Genomic DNA, 23,674 nt, shown 5'->3' with positions numbered 1-23,674 from the left:
TTATTCTTTCTTATGAATGAATTTCATCTTGTAGCAATTCGCGGATGTGTTTCAATATCGTGATGAGCAATGTCTCAGTGCTATGCGTGAAAATAACTTTAGCAAGGAGCTAAAAACTAAGTCACTCGTACTTACACGTACTGGCAACATTTCCAAACGGTTATTCGAAGTTCAGGACGTCCGTAAAGTCATGCGACACTTTTGACCGGTCACAAGAAAGCAAAGAAACAAGATAGAAGTGTGAAACCTTCACCAAATAAAAGGAAGCCCCTCCAAGTTTTCCTATTACGATGCGCAAGCGTGTGCACACACATATTATGATGCAGAACCATTAATTGCGGCGCAGTGGATCATCCCTTGCCCACGCCAGTGGAGATGTGAACAGTGCAGGCCACGGCCACCACGATCCCCGGATCTGACACCCTTAGACTTACTTGGGAGGCTCTGTGAAGCAGCATGTGCACAGTGAAGGTATCGACGAATTTAGTAATTTAGAACAGAGAATCACAGTCGTTATTTACTTTGTTGCATCAGACGTTCTTAACCGTGGATGGGAAGAGCCTGAGTATCGTTTTGATGATGTGTCAACAAATGGAGGCCACATAGAACTGGACTCCTAATTATTCGATTTCTGAATTTGTAATGAAGTTTAGCATCTTCGCTGTCTCCTGATCTACTTGCAAAGACTTTGGAGAACCAAACATCTGCAGTTTCCGCTAACGTTACCTTTGAACTACGAGCTCTATTGTTTTATGGTGCATGTGCAAAATTATCAGGTGGTGAGTGTAAATGGTAAATGTAGGCACTGTTGCAGATCAGGCTTTGCAATTAGTACAGTCTGAACGACCGGCTTATGAACTTCACTGGTCAATAAAAATTAAAATTAGCCACACTTTTTGTAAAATTGTACTGCAGGATTGAGTTTTCTATTCCAAAACAACGTTTTTGTGTTCTATTTTAAAGAAGTCTTGGCACTGATGAAAGAGTTAGTAGTTCTACTCCTGAGGAGGTCAGTACTCTACTTTGAGATTATTCAAAGTTGATTTTATACCTTCATACTGCCACTGCCGTAGGTCAGGCTTTACACTTACATGGACCAGTATGAAGAAGTGGCTAACGCACCTCACTGATCAATAGAAATTTGAATTAGTATTTCTTCGGTATAGCTACAATTTGGAAGCATCATTCGAAGTATTCGAAGAAGATATTCTTGTCCTTTTCTCCAACAATTAACCTGGGATAATATGCCAACATGAACATGAACGTCGTCATCATATTGACAAAGTAAAGATGCTACGTCAGATCATGTAATCTGTTAGCCGCTACTTAAGCATTGTTTTTACCCCTGTTTCGAATTCTTGAATGAATAATTTTGCCAATCTAAGGAAGATAGAAGGATGAAGCCACACACATGCACTTATCACTGTCATGAAACGACTCATTCTTTTTTTTCTAGCAAATACATTCGGGACTATTGTTCAATACTGCTTCACTAATAATTGCGTTGATTCCAAATTTTGCACCGTCGTGCCAACTGTGCAGTTTTCTGCGCTTTGTGGCGTCGGCGCACCAATTATACGCCGTCGGACCCATCACACCACATTCTATCGCTTCCTGGGGCTGGTCCACTAACTCAACTCCTCAAGACACGACCCTCAGAAATTTCGTCCCACCAAAAAAAAAAGCCTGAAATCCAGCCGAAGCCGGACTTCAGGTTTTTTTTTGTGTTCGTTTCGCTCGCCTTCACCGATCAATAAGAAATAACAGTAACGACATTTTTTGTAAAATTAGAATTGCTTCTTTCTATCAACGCTTTCTTGAATTTCTTACCCGAAAACTTAAGCATAGATGGAAGATTTTATGGTTTTCCCTAAACGCATCAGCGCTATATTTGGAGAACAATCAAACTTGATTTTACATCTATGCTTCTCTCAAATCTCCACAATTTGGAAACATTATTCGAAGTATTAGTTTCCTCCGTTCTCAACTATTAGCAAAAATGTGATGTGCAACGTCGTTCCATGTTATCAAAAGGATGCTATCAGCATCAGGGAGGCTGGGATATAGGTATGTGAAAGAGCCATAGGAATCCATTCTACCGCTTCCTGGCACCGGCGCACCATTCCGATCCCGTGGGACCCGTCCCACCCCATTTTACAGCTATCTGGCTCCGAGGCATGAATTCAACGCCGTAGGAGCTGTCTCACCCAATTTTATCGCTCCACTGCACCAAACTGACGCCATGGTACCCATATCCCTCTCTTTTTGGAATTTCTTGACTGAGACACACACATACACAGACGCGAACACGCGACAGAATAAGCTCTTTATTACATAGCATGATAGTTTGCAAGTTTGGAAGTATACATGCGCACAGAAGTTCATTTACCCTCATACTCTCACTAACATATGAGAGAAGATATAGATTTGGGCAATGGTGAAAAGGTAGAGTACTCGTCTATCAGGCGCATGGCATTGGTTCAACACCTCACCGGTGCAGAGTTTTGCATCATTGTGGAATATTTTCGTGACACTTAGAAAAACACACACTGACTAAGTTATTATATAACATGATATATTCTGCAGGGAATATAATATAATATTAATATCCCGCCTTCGCTACCTAGCAGAATATTATATATACAACACCGCTACTAATTTGCGTCCCAAAATCCGTCGCCGACGGATTAATCCGTCGCAAACCGTCGGAATTCTTGGAAGTGGTCAAAATTAAATTTTGAAAGTACCATTCGAAAGTAGATGAGCTGCTGATTTCAAATGTACTTCGAGAATTTACTTTTGACAAATGTGTGGTCTGAAAGCGGGCAAAGTTTCCTCAAGCCCTGTTAATTACTTTCACACCTCCGCAATCCTGCCATTAGCATATCCCGCGGATACATCACCATGGAAGGAAGGGGTGCTCATAGGATTTCCGCTTATCTCTCAAAATTGGACAAAATGTTTATTACATCCGTAATCAGGAGGTTATTTAGAGCATTTTGGTACCAACATCATACGTTGGTTCGAAGTTTCCGTTCTCTTCAGAAATTCACGAAAGTGCTCCATCGAAGATTAATAAAAAGCCATACTTTCCAAGTTGTGAAAAATCTCCTTGGAAGTTCAATAATGTTTGAAAATAAGTGAACAGTTACAACAATTCTTCATAGTTCTTACTCATAGAAACAGTAGTGATAATTTGAAACGGATAGGAAGGAAAATGACTGACGAAATCAAAGTAAGAGATAAAAAGAATAGGAGAGGGAAGAAAAGGAAGAAGGGAATGTTATCTGAATTAGACTGCAGAACACCGGAAATTCCGAAAGCTGAGAAGTTCTGATTTTTTTGCTCCATAAATGTCTTAATTTGCTATATGTTTCTTTTTTTCAGGAGGTTTGTTGCTTGTTTGTATTTCTTTCCGAAAGCTTGTGAAATTGAAGCTGTATATTTCTGATGACCGAGAACTATGTAGAATTGTTGTCACTGTTCACTTATGTTCAAACATTATTGTCTCTCTGTGACGCCAAATCGCCACAGGAGTCACCTCTCGAAGTTGTGAGATGCCTGGCAGACCATGCCTGAGCCGCGATAACCATTCCAGCTATAGAATATCGCCTGCTCTATAAGAGGGCGGAGTCAGTGTTGAAATTTTGAAGTTTGTAAATAAAAGTGAATTCAACATCATTCGAAAGAGCGTCTTTTTGTGAGAAGAACTGGCTATTTGAGGTACTGAAAGAATTCAGAGAGGTTGCAAAAATTTCTGTTTTGTGAAAACAGACGAAATTTTCCCCAATTTGGTCATTCGAAAACCATGACCAGCTATCATCCAACGTTAGCGCCCAATGCACTTCTCGTGGAGGAAGAATAGTTCTGAGCAGGTACCGAATCGTGAGACAGAAGCGTTCATTCTGAGCCGTTGACAGCTGTTCAAAAATTGGACCAAATAACGAAATAGAGTAATGTTGTAAGTTTGACACCGGAGAAAACTGGACATTTTCAAAGCTAGAAACTTACAAAGTAACTTATTTTCAAGTACAGTTTGTTCACTGATAAACTCCCAAGGAGATTTTTCACAACTTGGAAAGTATGGCTTTTTATTAGTCTTCGATGGAGCACTTTCGTGAATTTCTGAAGAGAATGGAAATTTCGAACCAACGTATGATATGGGGTACCAAAATGCTCTAAATAACCTCCTGATTACGGATGTAATAAACATTTTGTCCAATTTTGAGAAATAAGCGGAAATCCTATGAACACCCCTTCCTTCCATGGTGATGTATCCGCGGGGTATGCGAATGGCAGGATTGCGGAGGTGTGAAAGTAATTAACGGGGCTTGAGGAAACTTTGCCCGCTTTCAGGCCACACATTTGTCAAAAGTAAATTCTCGAAGTATATTTGAAATCAGCAGCTCATTTACTTTCGAATGGTACTTTCAAAATTTAATTTTGACCACTTCCAAGAATTCCGACGGTTTGCGACGGATTAATCAGTCGGCGACGGATAGTTTCTGATGCATTTGAATCAAGCCCTTCTTTTAAGCTTTTTTTTTGGTGGCTTTCGGAATTCGATCGAAGTTTGTCGGGTGCAAATTCGAGGCACTTTCACCGCAGGGTCGCCATCTTCTGAAAAGATGGGCGCAGTCCGGGCTAGGGTCCTCCTCGACGGGCCAATCACCTTGGATGGATTTCTCGAGCACACATATAATCGTCGTATACGACTTCCTTCCTCTTTCGTTGTCGGAACCAGATTTTCCATCGTGTGGCTAAATCGTATTTTCGATCGAAGGGGACGGTCACCAGAATCACTGTAAAAGAGTTGTACTATCGAGACGCTAACTGTACCACTCCTGATTGATGAGCATGTGGTAGCGCGAGTCGTGCCATTGTAGGATTCCCATGTCCGCCATCAACGATCTTTCTTCGTGAAAAGAGAATTTCCATGAAAAAAGCGAGTGTTAGACATCAGCCCGGTGAGATTTCCGTCTTCATTTTGGTCTATTAATCCGAATCTTTCTATCCTGTTTTCGTCTTTTTTGCTCTCTCTTAGCTTTGCGTTGAAGTCAGTGAGTGACAAAACGAATTTGTAGAAGGACACCTCATCCTCGCTTCCTCCAGCTCCTCATAAAACGGGCCCAATTCAGATTCATCAGCTGTTGTTTTGGTACGTAACAGCTGACGACGCTCATGGTCTTTTGGCGCAGAGGTGACAAGATCTCGTGGAAATCGACGAGATGGACAACAGAGGGGTACCACAACGAACACCCCTTCCGTTTCGCGACGAGGCCTTCTCTTCGCGAATGACGAGCATACCGTCGTTCATCTGCCCAATACCGCTCCTTCTGCTCTTGTTTTCTTGCAGAGCAAGCACGTGAAATTTCATATGCTCTGAAGCTCAGGTCACGTCTGTGGACACTGATCTCGCGTAGGTGTCGAACTCCTTCTCGGCTCGGGAGACCCTGCCTGACGACACACGAGAATCAGGTCAGCTACCTGCCAATTACATAGTATCGTCAATGGCGTGGTACAGTTGTGTTGGTGTTGGTGACTACGTCGTGAATCGTCTTGATTCAATCGTTAAAGGGGTAGACATCTCGGCACTTAAAGTTTAGTGCGTTTCAGACAGATGATGAAGTGCTTGGAGTTAATCAATCTCTATATGGTGCGCCAGTAGATTCAGCTTTAGACGAGTGTAGCGTAGAGGTAAGATGTTCTGTTGTGACTGATTAATGCCACACACTTCGTCACTGCATTCTTGAAGGGTCAGAACGGCTCTATACCAACCAAGCCTTTCTTTTGTACATGGTCGATAAATTAGTACCAGAAACTAAATAAAGTACTTCTCTGAAAAAGCAAAAACAGTGACCTTATAGCATCGAGTGATCCATGCGTGTTACTTGATAGATACGTGATTGTAAACCTTTACCTTGGCATCTTGTGCCACCTAGAAGTTAATGAGGAACGTACACACGCAGTTTATTTTTCTCAGACGGTAGAGTGCTTAGAGCTGGACTGTACTTAAGGAAAACTCAGTATTTTGTAAGAACGTGATAACTTGCTGCAGATAGGCACGTCACAACCGCTTATATCTTAAATGTACAAGCTGGGTAGGTCAAATACCTCAGATGCATAGATAATGATATTCTATCAAAGATTAGGTACATCGCTTTTGAGCACTGCGCAATAGTTTCCAACAATACTACTAATGTCCTCAATTTGTTTATGTCAGTGGTATCACTGAGTGCTTATATGTCACAGGAGTATTTCATGGGTGTCACTGTAAGCTTGCTCAATGTAGTACCAACTGTCTACTGTTTCGATTAAATTATCTCATACACTCCGCAGTTCCTCATTGTATCTTTCAATCAGTTCCATTTTTTCTGTTGGCTAGGATGAGTTTGTGTAAACCTCTCCTGAATAACAAGTAAAAAATCTGGTTTGAAGGGATCGTGAACTGGAAAGGTGCACTGCAAATGAGGACAGCAAATTTCCGGCTTCAATTCTGCTTTTGTAGGTCATACAACTGTCATAAAACAGTATCGAAAGTTTCGGTACCTACAAATAGGCGAAGGGTGTGCCCGCCCGCAGAGAAAGTGAAGAAGTTGACAGTCGTTCTTTCAACAGTCTTTTCATCGACTTCTCGCATTGCATTCTCTATGTATTTTAAGAAACGTTCTGAAGATTTCACCTTCCCCTTATAAGGTTATTCTTTTAAAAGCAGTTTAATAGTTTAAAAAAAGCAAACATGTGTAATAAGTGTAAATCAAAGATCACTTATTCAAACAAAGCAACAATCTTTGCTCTAACTACGTTTTTATCCTGACTACAGTCAAATTTTACACTCGCTGAAACCTATAATACTTAACCTAGAGCTAAGAGAAAAAGGTTTCTTGCTGAAATTCATATTTGACAACAATGACCGGTTTCGATAACGGATGGTTTGGCTGTGATACGCACACATCAAAAAGCATAATCTCCTAAAACAGGGATAGAAAAGGTAACATGATCACTTTCAAGCAAATGCTAATTTTCCGCTAAAAATAATCACAGAAGAACGCAACGATTCTGGAAATAATTCACGTTCTGTCACACACATTCAAACTTCACTGTTCATTGTTCTGTGGGAAAGATGTCAACGAATTAAAATAACCATGTCACTGATTTTTACGCTTTTCATCTCAAACCACTTTTTCGATACGTTGTTGTAAAATATTCCCAGCCGTAGGTTTTTGGTGAGGTATAGTATACAGCAAGCAAGAAATTTTCACTGTTCTCTTTTTGAACTCATATTCTCATTATCTTCAATTCGCAGTTTTTGACCTTTCGGGTCTAGACGATGTCCTACTTGAGTATTGCAGTGCACACACTCAGCAATCCACATGTGCGTGTCTGTACGCTCTCAGCCACGATCTTCACTTGCAAGGCATTCTATTTCGAACATTTCATATCCTGCATTTTTGAACCATCTTAACCCATGGTACTTAAAAAATCCGAAACACTGGCAACCTTTGCTCAAATAATATTTTTTTTCGGTCGCGGGTTCATCTTTGCACTCTCTCATATAGTTTATGCCGAACGTATTCAACTGGATTAAGGCGCCACGTTCTTAATTAAGACGGAGTAAAGCAAAGGACGAGTGTGATTTATAATGACCAGAGCCTAAAGTTGCTCTGTAGCGATCTATTTCTAGCCCTAACTAACTCTTTCTTCTGCAACACGACCTCCGTAGTTGTAGTTAACCATGTAGCAGTATTCTTGCTAATTTCACATACATTCCAGACAATGACGGGATTTATAAATTTTCTGTTGTTCTTCTCTTCCCTAATACTTGTATGCTGCCATAACCACACGGACACTGAAAGCCATGAAGTACTTGAGTTCCCTGAATTAGAAATAGGTCGAGTGAAGAGAAGTGTACGTTTTTCGTCTCATTATCATCGTACTACTTTTGTTGTCCGGTTACTATACCATCATATATTCAGACAAGACTCTACTTGGAAAAAGGCGAATACTGTGCCGTATACAGACCGAACTTCGATTATTACTGTACGGGAATTTGGCAAAGCGAGAAGCTAATAAAAACCAGTCGTCACTTGGATAGGATTAAGAAGTTTTGTCCAACGTACAAATATCACTGTATTGCCTACAAGTGAGTGGCTGACATATTTCTTCTAAAAAATGTGTTTATTTCAGAAAAGAACGATATACAGTTCCTTTCCAACAAAACTTATTTTAATCATTGGCGTACTTTTTCGGCTATGTGGTTAAAATAGTGTTAGTTAATATGCTCAATAGCATATTAAGAAGGATAAAGTCGTTGACGTACCAATCCACTTTGGATGCGCCAATAGATTTTACTGTTATTCGTATTCGTCGAGGTTTTGGAACGCGTGTTGGTCTATACAATGACCTGTGGGGTCAGCCGATAATCAAGTCAGTGCTTTCATCCTCCTAGAAATGTCTGAGAAATGTCTGGTAACAATTTATCAACCCAAGAGGGATGAAGGGCTTGCTTGGCACTGGGAACGTTTCGAACCGTTTCGACCGTGTGGCTACGACGGCCCTCTAACCAACTGCGCCACACCCGCCCTGTTAGTAGCATATAAGCAATTCGGGAAGAAAAAAAAGCACTATCCAAAATGTTGTTCTACACATAGAACGAGAGTAAGCTCCAAGCGTTTTGAACTCCAGCGGAGTCCGTCTGTTGCTTCGTGTCCCGCTTCGCAACTGTTTTTTATAGTTCCTTCATCCAACATTTTTCGCGAAACTATGTTTCAAAATAATGCAATGCCGATGCTGTTTATTTTGTTCGCTGCAATTAAGCATGATGAACTTAAAGTTGAAGGATGCAGAAAATCTAGTCATTGTTACACTCTGATGTACAGAACTTAAGGACGAAGCAAGTAATATAGCATAAAATGCTAACAACTCGGTGGAAACTAATGAAGTGCTGGAGTGTGTTCCCAGGTGTCTCCCAGTTGTCCTCAAAGAACTGGACATGAACTCAGCGTAATTAAAGCGACGAATGGCGCTGGCCTCGCTACGCAAAATGGTTGAAGGAACGGGAGAAGACGCTGCCTGTCAATTAAAGGGCTTTTCCAGTGCTCTGTGGTGATGTTTTTCATTAAAACACGACTCAGAGACAACATTTGGATGAGTTCACTCGAGAGAATAATCGGGGAACTGGAACAAGGTTGAAATGTGACGGGTTTACCCCAGGAGTTTGGTATTTCCCGAAGGGGAGGAGGTCATCGACCACGGTCAACTACATCAACAGACAAGTGCTATATTGTGCGATAGGCAAGAAGGGACCCACGTCAATGAACGGGTGCAATTACTATCACATTTAACAGGATTGCAAGACACACAATCTTGCTCGAATCTAGCAATGGCGCTGGATGGAGTCGCCTGCCGACGACCTTGCCTTGCCTGACGACAACAAATGCGTTATGTTCCATTAAAGGCAGCATACCACGAATCCTGGGTGGTACGGATTTCAGGTGGAGTATCCGTATACGGGGTGGTTCTGCTCATCTCTCCCTGATTCACTGCAAGCAGCCGGCCCCTGAATGCTGTTTTGTACGATGCCGTCTATTGCAGCGCGCCATCCTTGCACGCGTAGCGTCTCTTACTGCTTATCGGGGCAGTCCGAATTGGATTTTCGACGAATCGCAGGGCGGAGACGGCGACAGGGGTGTAGCGTTGCAATAGATGGCGTCCTACAAAGCAGCAGTCAGGGGCCGGCTGTTTGCAGTGATGCAGGGAGAGATGAGCGGAACTACCCTCGTCTCCATAATCTACGACCCTGTACACGGATACTCCACCTGAAATCCGCACCACCTCAGATTCGTGGTACGCTGCCTTTAACATCCTCACATCAGCGGCACCGTTTCCGATGGTGTCAAGAGCATAGTGGCTGGACCGCGATCGCCTCGAACAGTGCCAATAGACGTGTAGTAGAAGCTTCTCAACTGTGAATGTTATACTTAATTTATCTGGTGTCGATTTAATCGATTCAATGGGTTTGTGTGTTTTCTCATGGGCTCGGCTTGGAGTACTGGGATCCCAGCCTACCTGACGAATATGGTGATAGGGAAGGAAAGATTTATTTTATGGGAATAATCGATCTTATTAATTTATTCATTTTCAGGCATTTCCCTCGGGTGTTCAATAAAGCATAGCTAACTTCTGTTCTGGCATACGTTGAAAATGTTATCAGTTTGAGCGAAATGGTTACTCTTATAGGATAATGGGTAAAATGTACACCGTTTATTAGCTCCTATTGGGATGCACACATCTTATCTATCTACCGTATCCGGTATTCGGGATACCACATCTATTTTCAATTCAGAATCGCTAGAGGGTAATGAATGCGTGTGCTGCCCTATCATGACTGCCCGGGACGAGGTCAAGTCAGTGTTTTTATCTTCCCTGACAAGTTTCTAATGTCAATCATTTTGAAGCATTCGACGAAGCTCTGGGATCAATGTCGCTTCCTGATCTTCTCTTGTTTTTTTTCGGCTTCTCAGTACTAATTTCTTCTACATCCGGGTGATCGTTGTTTGAATTGGAATTTCACAGTCCATTTCATTTGTCTACAACATAGTGAGATGCTACGAACAAGTTCCAACCTCCAGAGGTGCTACATTGCAGTGCACCGAACATGTCCATCCACGTTGACGCGAAGGATGCGCAACGAAGGCATGGACTTCCCAGAAACTTCTCAGTGCAAGGGAAGACTATCGGCGGGATGGGCATAACCACCCTCACTTGGAGCGGACGCGCAGCATCATCCCGGAATCGCGGTAACTGCACACAGGCTTCTCCTGTTGCAATTTGACAGATTTTACATACGTTCGTTATGCTCAGTTCATCGACCAAATCTTCGTATTGAAATTTCAAACTTTGCGAAACCTAAATGTGTAGGTTACTGTTGCTTGTTTCATGCATTCTTTCTACTGCTCCACTTTCCGACGGTATCGAATTGCATTATTAAAATGCACCTTTTCGAATATTACTATAGCCTCTTAACTTTCTTTGCTAGTGCGGAACTTCCATTGTTTCTTTCTGTCCATTTCACATAGCCTACATAACATTTCCTTGTATTTCCTTTAGTTTTGATGCTTTGCAGGAAAAATCGTCCACACCATCGTCGCAAATATATCCACAGAGATCGAGACAGCATTGAGGATGAACTTAGAGGCAAAAGCTATGAAGAAATCCTTAGAGAGGTTATTATCACTTCTGAACCTGTGATTTTCACTCACATACATTTAAAAATTGTTGTAGAGCTACACGTGCTAAGAAATACGACAAATTATAAACTATCAAGCCTCTATTCTTACTCTCAAGCATCGGAATTCGGTGCTCTCCGAGGAGTACAATGCTCTAGCAGCATAGCGTTTCATGCTATATCAATCTTAAACACAACATTATACTATGCATAATTATTTTTCAGCTGTCAGAAATAGTGCCATGTACACCGGAGTGCAATCCTAATGTGCACCCTCACTGTACACAGGAGTGCAAGTGCGACTACGACTATCCAACTATGCAGCGGTTCTGCAATCCACCAACGCTGGCCATGTTCTTGAACATCTGCCGGTTAGCTTATAACTATTCATCGACTTATTTGTTGACAATGACAATCTTAGAAAAATAAAGGTAAGTTACTTCAGGCCGCGCCTAGAAATCTGATTGTTATCTGCTCGCGGTAGCCTTGGTTGAATCAAACGCAATAAGACAATAAGGCGAGTGTGCATTTTGTGAGCGTATGATTTATATAACCTGCTATGTGGCGCAAGAAATATCCAAAAAGAAGGCTGTTGTCCAACATATTTCCGAAGCCCACAACCTGAAAGGTCAACTACCTGAGCGGAGGATGGAGTCTTTCACAACAACCATCAGTTTTGCCACGCCAAGCTGCCAAGCACTGTCAAGTAAACTCCAACAAGTCTCTTTGTCTAGGCATCTGCAGCTTGCTGCAGTAGAGGATATACGCATCAGAGATCGGGTCGTCATCAGTATCAGAGACACTACTATCTACTGCGGCGATGCTCATGAAAAGGAGATAGGTGACTGTGCGATAGCACTAAGGAATGACTACAACAACTTTGTTGATGTTTCCGGCTTTCGTGCAGTGAACAATTTGTGTTCGGGAAAAATAATTTATTGCGGCAGAAATGTCGTCATCAGAGCCTCTACAGATGATCGCTGCTTTTGAACCTGTTGTACAACTACAACAACAGACTAATTCCGTGGTTTCGATTTCGCAAGAGGTGTTGCGTTGACGTGATACTATCTTCAGATTTTCATATGAATTTGAAATTTCATATGAATCACCATATGAATTTGAACTGCCGAGCTCACTTGTGTTTTTGCTAGGATGTTCTGATGATCTCCTCGTATATCATGAAATTCTCTTCCAATTGCGGTGGATTTGGGTCCATGAGATTTCTGATGTTCTTGTCGCTGCGTGAACATGTCGCTTTGCGGTAACCAGTGGTACATCTGCATATCTGCATATCTTGCTACTGACGCTTGAACTCCTGTTCATTATGCATTGTGGGGTACCGAAGTTGTCTTGCGGACTGGAGATAGAGGTATCCCACGTGTATGGGCTTCGTTAATGATGTATTTCTTTCACCGGTTGGGAAAGGTTGAGAAAAGAATCGGGAGTTGTGGTGTTACACTTCCAACGAAGAATATCCGAAGATGGCAGGTTCGAGTCCTGCTAGAGTAGACAACTTTTGTTAACATGTTGGCCAGTTTTTATCCAAAGGCAACATGATTACAATCACAGGGTTTTTATATCGTTTTTGCAAGAGGTGCTGATTCAATTGTTCGGTATGCTTGAGCGAATCAGAGAAAAGAGTGCGGGGAAAATAGAGAAGAAAGAAGACATTAAGTTGATTCATTTATAAACATTCCCAACAAACAAATTGATTGTCTTAAATTGGACGTGATTCAGTTTGAAGGAATCTTGTACGTGCAACGTTACATACAGTTTTCTCCAATGTCAAGACCTTCTGGTAAGTATCATATAAAATGTTGGTAATTATTTCGTTTGTATCAGGGCGTTCGGAAAATATCTGCCGAAAATTTCGCAGTAGCGCAGATTTTCTGAAATCTTCTGCAAGTTTCCGTTCTAAATGTGTTATATAAGGACACTACCGCTTGTATACACATAACATATCTGGCTGCCTCTTCCTTGCCTATTTCATCCTATAATGGCCGGACATTCCACCCATATTCGACACGTACTCCTTTGCGAGTTTGAATCTGGCCACCCCGCAGCCCATCGAAGCTTAAGTCAAATATTCGGCACTGAAGAACCTTCTGAGCTGTCTGTGCGCGGATGGTTCCAGCGCTTCAAAGCCGGAAACAAGAAACTCGAAGATGAGCCTCGCTCTGGTCGACCGACTGCAATATCGTTCGACTGAAGAATCTGGCGGAGCAGCATCCATATGAAGGTGTGCGGTCTTTTGCAGCCAGTCTTGACTGTTCGTTGGCTACAGTGAGCAATGGACTGCGATCTCTCGGAATGGTGAAAAAGCTCGGTCAGTGGCTCCCACATGCATTGAGCGACGGCAACTGCCAAAGTCGCCTGGACTTCTGCACTCAGCTGCTCTTCAGAAGCCGCGGATTCGACTGGCTGGACATCATTGTCACTGGAGATCAAAAATGGGTCCTCTACGTTTTGCCGTAGATACTTTTCGAACACCCTAATATTATGTATAATTAGTAGTCTATCCATATATCTAGATGGATGAGAGAAAAAATTAGGTTTATAAACAATAAAAATAAGGATAAAGTAAAAAATAGTTTCTGGCGTTAATCAATCCGCTTGGGATGCGCCTCCACGTTCACTCTAATTCAGAATCGTTTAAGGTTTACGAACGTGTAGCTGGCCTTAACAATGGCTTGTGGTGGCTAGCCGATGTGTCAAGTCAGTGTTTTCATCTTTCCAGACAAGTCTGGTACCATTTTATCGACCCCGGAGGGATGAAATGCCTAGTGAGTACTAGGGCGGATTCGAACCTCCGACCGATCGTGCAGGAAGCGGGACCTCTAACCCCTACACTACACCACTACTTAAAGAAACTGCAGAAACTGAACTATGTACGTTAGATCTAACTGAGGTATTACTACCTCGCGGAACACGTACAAATTGTTTGAATTGTTACCTACCTTTACAGAAACTACTGTCAAGGATAAATTCGAGTAAAGTTACATATATTTTATTGTTCCTATAGTTGCGTTTATTTAGAGAAAAATCTGAGTAGAATATTTTGTGTTTACAAATTGCAACGATTGTTACACGCGCATTTTTGAACCATGTTTTAATTATGCCTACGATGTTTCTCATAATAACCATATGAGTAATGTTAGCAAATATGTTGGCAAAATCGGCTGAGAATAATTTAAGCTCATGGCCTTTTATAGATTTTACATCATAAGATTTGTTTATATTATTAATAAACCAGTAAGTTGTGTTTAAGCACTTTTTGTTGTTATAGACAGCTTTGGTGTAATTACGGAAATAGCTCCCAAAGAAAAAAAGAAAATTCATTCATCCAACTGATGTAGGTTTGACACTATTATTACTGGCATCTATGGTGAGCCTAACCTCAGTAGGGACTTATGCAGTTTTGGGATAGCATAAATAATAGAAAGAGTTGGATTGATAATGTTATAGAGATCGAGGTTATTTATATATCTGGTAGGCTTAGCACCTATAGTCGGATCAAAATGACATGAAGCACGGACAGTTGGGCGAGGGCTGCGCTCGAAGCGGTGCGGTGGAGACAGCGGTTGGAATCCAGGTGGGATCAAGGCGAACTGCAGAGATAGGTGGCGGTCCTTGCAAGATCCTACACCATCCCAACCGCGATGCATCGAGCACAGTCGCTTCTGTGTCCTGTCTGTCTCTCTGTCTGCCCTTGTCCCTGTTTCATATCGTTTAACCCAACTATATGCCTAGAGGGTTATCAGTTAAAAGAGGAGCAGTGACACGAGCCTTGCTTTACAACTTTGCCATCGATGGCATCATGCGAAAGATATCCGCTCAGTATTCTGGTGGCATCGTCTTGGCACCATCAGACCGCCTCTTGACCCATCTCGAGTATGCCAACAATGTTGTTGTATTTGCAGAAGGCAGTACGAAACGTCTACATGTTGTACACCTTGAATCAAAGCTAGCTGCACCTATGGATTACATCTGCACCGTGATTAATGTAAGCAGATGTTTGTCTCCTCGAGACCTCCAAATAAAATTAGAGTGATTTGGCAACAAATTGACACACAATCCATGTAAAAGAACTCAAGGATGAGTTCTGTTACCTGGATTGTATGTTGAGGAACAACGGAAGCCACGAGAGTGATACACAGTAGAGATGAAAAGAAAAGAGGAGAACATTGTCTTCGACCGCCTTGTTCAACGTATTTGGGTTCAAGCTGGCTGAGTACTAAGGTTCAGAAGTGAGGTGGTAAAAGAGGACCTAAGAAGACATAGCATTGAGGGGTGCTTTGGGCGAGGCGTATGGTTGCGCAGAATATGGCACTGAATGGATCAATTCTGTTCTAGCTTTTGTTGGAAATCGAGGAAGTTGGGTACAGCTATGCTCAAGGGCGACACACGTCGGCGAGGATACGGAAAGTCGCATCAATCGATGATATCAGTCTGTCGATCAAACCAAGTTACTTGAATTTGGTCAGTTTCTGTGAGACGCGTTGGGACGTCTGACTTCGAATCTGTTTTGTAGAAGTCTACGAACGCGTAGACTTCTATAAACCAGATTCTACAGTGTATAATTAACTACTGTGCCAGCCGATGGATTATTTAGGTGTCCTTTTGCTTACAGGCCAATCTGAGACTATCGATTACCGTATGTCGACTATCGATTTCTAAGCAGTGATAATTTTGGTTCACCTAGAGCTACCCCGATCGTGCAGACACAGTGAACCTCTTACTGCTGTGTTACAATCCTAAATATTAGGACATTGAAGCAGTGATGTGATTTCTGCGATAAGTCGTACTCTCAAGTAACCAACCGCATAGCTCAAAAGTGGTCTCTTGAGTCTTATCGTATGCTGGTGAGCTGTTGTTGTGCTGTAGCTCCCAATATTTGGAAGTTTTGTGGGAATTTCCATTTCTTTAGTTATTTGACCTCATTCACGCTCTAGAACTGAAAACACCCTGATATGTCCTTTTTTAAGTCCTAACTAACACGAATTATGATGTCAATATCAACTAACAGAACTGAGAAGTTATAGGTTCCATTGATATTACAACGTACTGTTCCGGATCGAGTGATCACGTCACCCGTTGAGATGGTCTCATGACGTAGGCACTGCGCACATGACTCGTACACCCAGCGTCAACCATTGGAGATGGAATGACTTTGGAATTTACGGGGGACCCGTAGAGCATTAATTTTTGGTCGTTATATACTTCTTTATCCCAGTGTCTGCTGGCCAGTATCAAACTGATGACTTTTCATTTGCTTACCCACACGCACCGAACACGCACCAAAAAGAGAGAACAGCAGTGTCCTAATCAATTGAAATTTTTACGCCTAGTTTTTAAGTTGTAGAGGTTGATCCTTCCCCTTCCATGGTGGTTGCATTTATAGGAAGCTGTTCTCTTCCTAAAAAAGACATACAAAGAGTTATTGTAGGAGAAGCGAATCCAGAACTCTTCGTATGAATATGATCCATAACATATTTAGAAATGCTTCGCTAGCATTCTAGCGACGAGACCCACTTTCGGCTATTCGTTTCACTGAAATTTTCTTTAATGCGTCTATAAGTCCTAATCTTTCGTTTACGGTGTCACTTAGAAAACCTAACAAAACATTACCACACTTGCTTTCGTTTCCTCATTAGATTGCAGTGTTACGAGTGCTTCAATTTTCCTTGGGATGACAAAAATCATGTTGCACTGGAAGTCCTCCGCAGTAGCTCACCAAAGCAGAGGAAGGCTACGTAGCTTGTTGTGTATTCTTCGGATGAAATATGTATAATGCAAAGTTTTCTGAATGTATACCTATCTTTCATAGATTATGCGAATCATGAACCCTTTACCAAAAAGCTCACATACGAGTTTAGAAAGCTGTGGAATTAATAAAATGTAAAAGAAATGTGCCTAGCAAGAACAACTCTCCCAGGTAGCTAAACGCTATGTAGCCTCACACATTGTGCAGTCCAAATGATCATGGCCAGCTGTGATATGCTGCCCGCGCTTCCATTCCATCTTGCGTCTATTTTTACGCCCTTGATATCAATTGCGATTTGTCGCACCAACCAACTTGACGGATGACAATTTCATTGCGCATCGAATACGTGGACAGAAAACGGTAACCGGGTCCACACCTTTAAAGACTATTCATATCGCGACCATCGTATTGCAAAGAATTAGTCACTGATGGGAGGAACATCCTACTGATTACACACATGCGATGCAGAACAGCCAAATGTTTGTTTGCAGACCACGTTGTCCTGAACAACAATTTTTCGACTTTTTTCTCAAATAAAGAACGAAAATTGAAAACTCGGAAGAAAAAGAGAAATAGCCGTTTGTTTAGAAGAAAAGCAGCTTTCGCCTAACAGGAGGTCCAGGGGTGATCATCTAGCATACCTAGAGCAGAGGGATGTGCGGAGTACGCGTAATAAAGCTTCAATCCTACGATTTATATACACCACTCTTCCAAAATTCATGACTTTTTTGGAAAAGTCTTATAACTAAGGACTAATGAATGATAGAGGCCGGTGTGGCACGGTCGGTTAGAGGTCCGTTGTAGCCACACGGTCGAGGGCTCAAAACCGCCCTAGTGCAAACCAAGCCTTTCATCCCTCCGGGGTCGATAAATTGGTACCAGATTTGTCAGAAAGGACAAAAAACACTGATTTGATCACCGGCTGGACCCCGCAAGTCAGCCAGGCCAATACGAGTTCCAAAACCTCAACGATTACGAATTCCAGTAAAACGCGTTGGCACATACCAAGTGGATTGAAACGCTAGTGACTTTATCCTTTTTTATCCTTTTAGTGAATGATGACTAGGTTCAACCACAGATCAGTCAAACATGTCCCCCTAATTCGTTGTTTTAATGAAATGTACTCGACCAGATCAATAAGCAGAGAAATATATCGTATCGTTGCTACATCACATGCCTCCGTTCTTTTCATCAGCCATTTCTTCTGGAACCAAATTGTGGTAAAGGAAAAGCTTCTTCATCACAACTATAGTACTTTTGACTACTAACTTATTCATTGTACTCATGATTTATTCCAATTTTCACAGAAGAAATGTGTCCTGGTGTCAGGCTGTTCCTTAAGAATCAAATGGATTGGCTAAAACGTGTTTTTTTTTCTTCGCAGTCAATTCGCTCTTTGCTGCCGGCTGATCCATTAGCGGCAATGACCTACATATTTTCCTTAACGCAATCGCCGCAGTATCAATAATCATCTTTAAAGATGAAAAGGTTTCTGTCTCCTCTTCATTAGACTGATATCAATCTATCTGACTCGTTACATAGGAGCGTGAAAAGGGACAGCATGAAAATAGTTAAAGAGGGGGTTTCCAACCTAATTTTGGAGGTGATCATGTTGTTGTTAATGAGTGAAATGAATACCATACGTTATGTCATTACGGTCGCACCTTCTGCACACAAAGATCTCTTTTGGAACCAATATTGAGTTTTTCTCACTAGACGCGAAAAAGTTATCACAAAGTCTCACAAAGTTATCACTAGATGCGTAGACATAGAAATGGATCCACCTTCCCCTACTAGATGAGACAAAGAGGCTATAATTCAAACGCTGGATCTCAGATCGCTCTCGCCTTAGTTTCTTTCTCTGCTAAGACCTCCGAACGACCGCAGACATTTTTCTCCAGTCTTTTCTGAGGGAAGTTGAGGTTGAAGGGCATTAATGTTACGATGTCCACACAGTTAATTTGATTGAACATCGTCGGATGTACGCTGGCACACGAAAATAACTGGGAATTGTCAGTTGCGATCACCTCAATTGTCATCATCTCGATTTGGTCGAACGATGCGCTAACACATGATTTACAAAATAGCCGTCGACACATTCGCAACCAGAATATAAATTAAATGACATTAACAACATATAGACATAGCCTTTAATGTAGTTCTTGCTGATCCCTATTACTGCCACCTATTACTCTGAGAATTGCACCTTGACAAGTTCAGTAGAGGAATCAAAGAGAAGAAAGGATTGCTATTTTTATGCAGAGGTGCAGAAGTGAACACGCACTTAGTTCATGTTTCTGGAGCAAGCTCTGCTGTTTTACAAAAAAAAAAGAACTTTGCTGCAAAAATTATGAAACTGTCTTCAGTGAGTGTCTACTAGAGACAGGAACCAGCTGCTTTTTTGAGTCTGTGTTCAATTTATGCACTGTTTCGTGTCACTTAGCTCAGTTGCGTGTCGAATGGTGCTCAACATTTGTGGAACTTTCCTCAATTTGTAGTTGACAGAGCTTTTTGCTACTGCGAAGAACTCGGTGGAGGATTTGAGTGCGGCAATAACAATCGACGCTTTTGAACAACCGACGATTCGGACAACTACGGTTGAGGAGAACAGACTCATTCCCAGCCTAGAAAATCCCCGTCGCCAACATAACCCTAACATCAAGCTACGTAAAAGTGGAAGCCTGGGCTTCCCTTATGAACATGGAGATTTTCTATAGAAAAGATCCTACGATCTGCAAGTTCGATGGTAGCGACGACAATAATGATCATAGAAAAGCGTCTAGAAGGACTTCATTCGACAGGGATGGTCTATAGAAGAACATACATAGGGACAAACTTTCTGCATTTGTCATGACCATTAGGATCACTCAGAAGGACTTCGAAAGCCCTACTTCCTGTTCTAAACGTGGGAATCATCCGTTGAAAGTACCATAGTTGGATCGACTACATCTTCTTCCTGACGAAAATCTTTACTGTGGCGACGTTTGGTACAGTTTCAGACCTTTGCTATCTTTGAGAAAGGATCTACCTCCGAAAAGCTAAGGAAGAAACCCCTGCGAGCGTCATTGGCCGGGAGCTCTTCGGTACTTCAACTGTCATTTGGAAGCGCTGTACAGTGATGAACACGATCTTCGTATGACATTTGCAAAGAAGCTGAATACTTGAAAACCACCAAGAGATGCTCACCAGGGAACATCTCGGGCTGATTTGCGAAAATGGAACCACACGAACCTCAGACGACGACCTGAGAGGTCATTTAGGGAAACTTTGCAGACAAGCAATCGAAGAAGACTTCGAGGAGATGAGAGCAAGAGCGTTAAAGGCACCATACTATGAACGTGGTGAGGGAATCCGAGAGAAAAGCTAGAAAAAGAGTGTTGTAGATGGCGAATCCGGGGTGGTTCCATTCACCTCTTTATAGTCATCGTAAAAAAAACGGCGTCCACATGCGAGCAGCAGAGGATTAACGAGCTCTTTTCATCAGCGTATTAAAGTAATACCAATGAAATAGGCTGCTGAGGGGCCGAAACGTGTGGTTAGAGGCGAGCTCCAACATACCTCGCAGGAACTAATGGTGCAGAAGTGGGAAAGAACCTCACTTCACTCACTCTGAACATACATTGCTAAACATAAGGCAAAGATGATCATATTCCTCAATCGGCTGGGTCCCCACTGTATCGAGAAGATAGAAAGAGAAAATCGTCCGTAATTTCTCAAAACCTGATTTCATCTTTTAACCTCTAACTACTTGGTTTCTCAGTCTTTGAAGAAGATGAAAAGTGTGTTTCAAACAGGAGTGAAACAGGATTGAAATAAAAAAAAAACAATTAGTTGAGCATCGTCATGCGAGATTGCGTTTGGGTTTTATAAAGGGTTCAGCACAACTGACCAAATACAGTTTCAAAACGCGCCTATCATTATCATGGGAGTTGAAGATGTCGCCTTGTCCCACTTTCACCTACTTGATTAATTACTTGGACTCAAAACGAAATTTCCATTGAAATGAATTGGAAATTGGTGATTAGCAGTCGAATCGTTTACGTTTTGATGAAGAAGTCGTTCTCCGACGCCAAGGATTGGTTAGGCAGACCATATCTCTATCTACATATGTTATATGTTATATGTCATATGTCATATATCTACATATCAGGTAGATTTTTGACGGATTCCTCATGTTCAACGGAATAAACACATTTGATTGCTCTGGCTATGCGAATCTATCAGTTAAATTTGAAAAAAAAAAGAACTGGAATCAAGGAAAATCGGGTTAATGCTCCATTTACGCCCTACAGAACAAATATTATCGGTTGCCCAAACGTATATCTTCCTTATGAATTGAGAACGATCTAAGCTCATGTTTGGTCTAGAGAACGCCAGAAATACTCGGCTCTAAGCTCAACTTTTTACCGTTACCACTGTTCTTGTGTTTACCTACGCTTCAGACACATGGACACTCCGCAAGCAGAAGAAAAGTGCAGCCAAGTGCCAAAAATGTGATACTCTTTGTGTCCCCTAGAGTGAAAAACAACTGGTCGACTCTCGAACATTATCGATACAAATATTGCCGAGCAAGTCGGAAACCAACTGAAGGACAAAAGTAGATGTGAATGTTTCTTAGTGAGACATGTAAGGATGTGCATTAACCTGGACTAGAAAAAAGTGTCGGGATTAATCACTTACTAATCCTGCAACTGCTGAGGTTCTTGAACTGTGAAAATAGTCAAGAACACTCCCAGTATTTGTGCGGATTAGTCTCAAAGAATCGGACGTCTTATGAAAAATCGAGCAAGTTTCGCGCACAATGCTCACTAGGGCAAGATTCTCTACTCTGTAAAAGGGCGAATGAAGGTGGGACACCGAGAACATCTCGACGCGGAGTAGGCGGCGAGAGATCAAAAGCATTAACCAAATACTAGTGTTGCGCACTGAAACTATGTAACCGTGATAGGTGATTGTGCAAAAAGCTGACAACAATTGCAATCGTGTGAAAATGTTGTGCTATTCTTGTTTGATGATTTTTTTTATGAGACTTCTTTCTAAAAATTTCCTAACTAACTTATTGCGTTTACCGTTTTGTCGTTCGTAGCGTAAAAATTGATGTCCTTCTAATATTGTCAATAATGGTAATATAGATTGTGGTACAATCAATGTCCGAAATATGAACAATACCACTATGCTTCTCAGTTCATCTATTCAAAGGCAGAGAAAGGAAAAACCTTAGGTAAATCTCATATATGGCGTGTTGTTAAGTTGGATCCTTACATTACGGGAGGAAAAATCTACTCTAGTAACTGTTTTTCAGCTACTCCTCTTCCAGCGGTCAATGAAGTCTGGAGGCAGAACCTCTACCACAGTTACAGTTGATCGATCGGCAAACAAGCCTAACGTCTCTCGTCTGAGTGTCATAATTACTGGGGCAATATCTTCGCATAATGCTTAATTTACTTCTCTCATCATGCCAGAGAAGAGCCTTTTCGTGACTTTTCGTTGCCTAATAGAGGTTTTTCTTTGTCATTGAATTACGTCGATAAAACATTTACAAAATGTAGGCGGTGAAGGATTTAGGTGGACAAAGCGAACACAGCTTCGTAATGTCACATATCTGAAGGAAAAAGAAGGCGAAGTCTAATAGAGAGAGGAAAGCTTTTACAAAAATAAAAAAGCCAAATTATAAAGTAATTTTGCCGTGAAACAACAAAAATTTTTTCGAAAGGGTTTCTATGCAGTGAGAATAAGTAATAAGAGTACGACGGAACTATTCGATTAATAAAGGACTATTTTGATGTTTACGTTCGCTGCATTTTCTTAGCATCTTTACGAAATTTGAGTACATGATGTTTAACAATAACTGATGATGTTATATGAAAGCTTCTCCATTATGCACGTCAAAGCACTGTTTCAAGATACTGTTTGCTAAGAAGGGTGCACGCTATTTTCAGCCGTATTTTCTCGGATCTCGGTTTTTTCAGTTGAGACTTCCCCAGAGTTTGTTTTGGGTACTCAACACTGACTCTCCTTTTTACTCACTTCCCTTCGGTTTTCTCTCCTTGTATTAAAAAGAAGTGAGAACTGTCATTATTACTATTTCTTTCATGGAGTATACATGAAGCATGCCAAGGTGTTGATTCAGCAAGCACTAAGACCTTCTTAGAAGTCCTGGGGCCGCTGTTAGCCAAGTTTGTAATGTTGAAGAAACGGACGCGTATAAAAAAATTGTTTTAAAGTTCACGGGACATGCCTTGAAATACGCAAGTTGACAGGTTAAAAATCAGATTTGGTCCATCTGAAATTACCACAAAATAAGTTACGCGGATGGTCGCCACATATTCAGGTTTGGTTTCCGCGCATAGCACTTAAAAACCACAGCAGTTTCACAATGATTTTTGAGAGCGCGCTGAATTTAACTATAAAACTACATCCTCGTCAGTATAGTGCGTTCTCAAAATAGACATGAATGGTATAATCCAGTTCTTTTTAATCCTGCAGAAAATATACGTAGCGAGCGTTCTAGCGTTTCTTGTGGGAACTGAAGCCGTTCCCACGCCGTTTCTTTTATGACGATTAGGGAAACGCGGGCGGAGTCACCCCTGTTCCCGGAATCTACAACTCCATCTCTACCCCCAAGTTCGAACTTCTTTAAATCTTCGCATTGTAGAGTTGAGTCGTGCACAGCTTTGTTTGAG

The 23,674-nt window shown here is 41.6% G+C and overlaps 2 protein-coding genes across 3 annotated transcripts; both read left to right on the top strand.

Moving 5' to 3' along the window:
• Positions 1-12: 12 nt before the first annotated feature.
• RB195_010590 (uncharacterized protein) lies at positions 13-22,355 on the top strand (the record flags this gene model as incomplete). Of its 2 annotated transcripts, XM_064191674.1 has the most annotated exons (10): positions 13-46; positions 654-779; positions 5,357-5,478; positions 5,617-5,697; positions 7,774-7,908; positions 7,977-8,143; positions 11,126-11,225; positions 11,453-11,598; positions 22,124-22,212; positions 22,294-22,355. In XM_064191674.1, the coding sequence occupies 10 exons, from the start codon at positions 13-15 to the stop codon at positions 22,353-22,355; spliced, it is 1,062 nt and encodes a 353-aa protein (XP_064049257.1). The 2 variants fall into 2 exon arrangements, with proteins under 2 accessions (XP_064049257.1, XP_064049258.1); XM_064191675.1 differs by lacking the exons at positions 13-46; positions 654-779; positions 5,357-5,478; positions 5,617-5,697 and having other exon boundaries at positions 7,777-7,908.
• Positions 14,970-15,739, top strand: RB195_010591 (uncharacterized protein; the record flags this gene model as incomplete). Its single annotated transcript, XM_064191676.1, has 2 exons — positions 14,970-15,230; positions 15,581-15,739. The coding sequence occupies 2 exons, from the start codon at positions 14,970-14,972 to the stop codon at positions 15,737-15,739; spliced, it is 420 nt and encodes a 139-aa protein (XP_064049259.1).
• Positions 22,356-23,674: the final 1,319 nt, after the last annotated feature.

The sequence above is a fragment of the Necator americanus genome, chromosome III, assembly GCF_031761385.1.
Source record: "Necator americanus strain Aroian chromosome III, whole genome shotgun sequence".
In the NCBI taxonomy this organism is placed as follows: Eukaryota; Metazoa; Nematoda; class Chromadorea; order Rhabditida; family Ancylostomatidae; genus Necator; species Necator americanus.
Note: the sequence above shows the minus strand (reverse complement) of the source record. Positions and strands in the feature narration are given on the sequence as shown.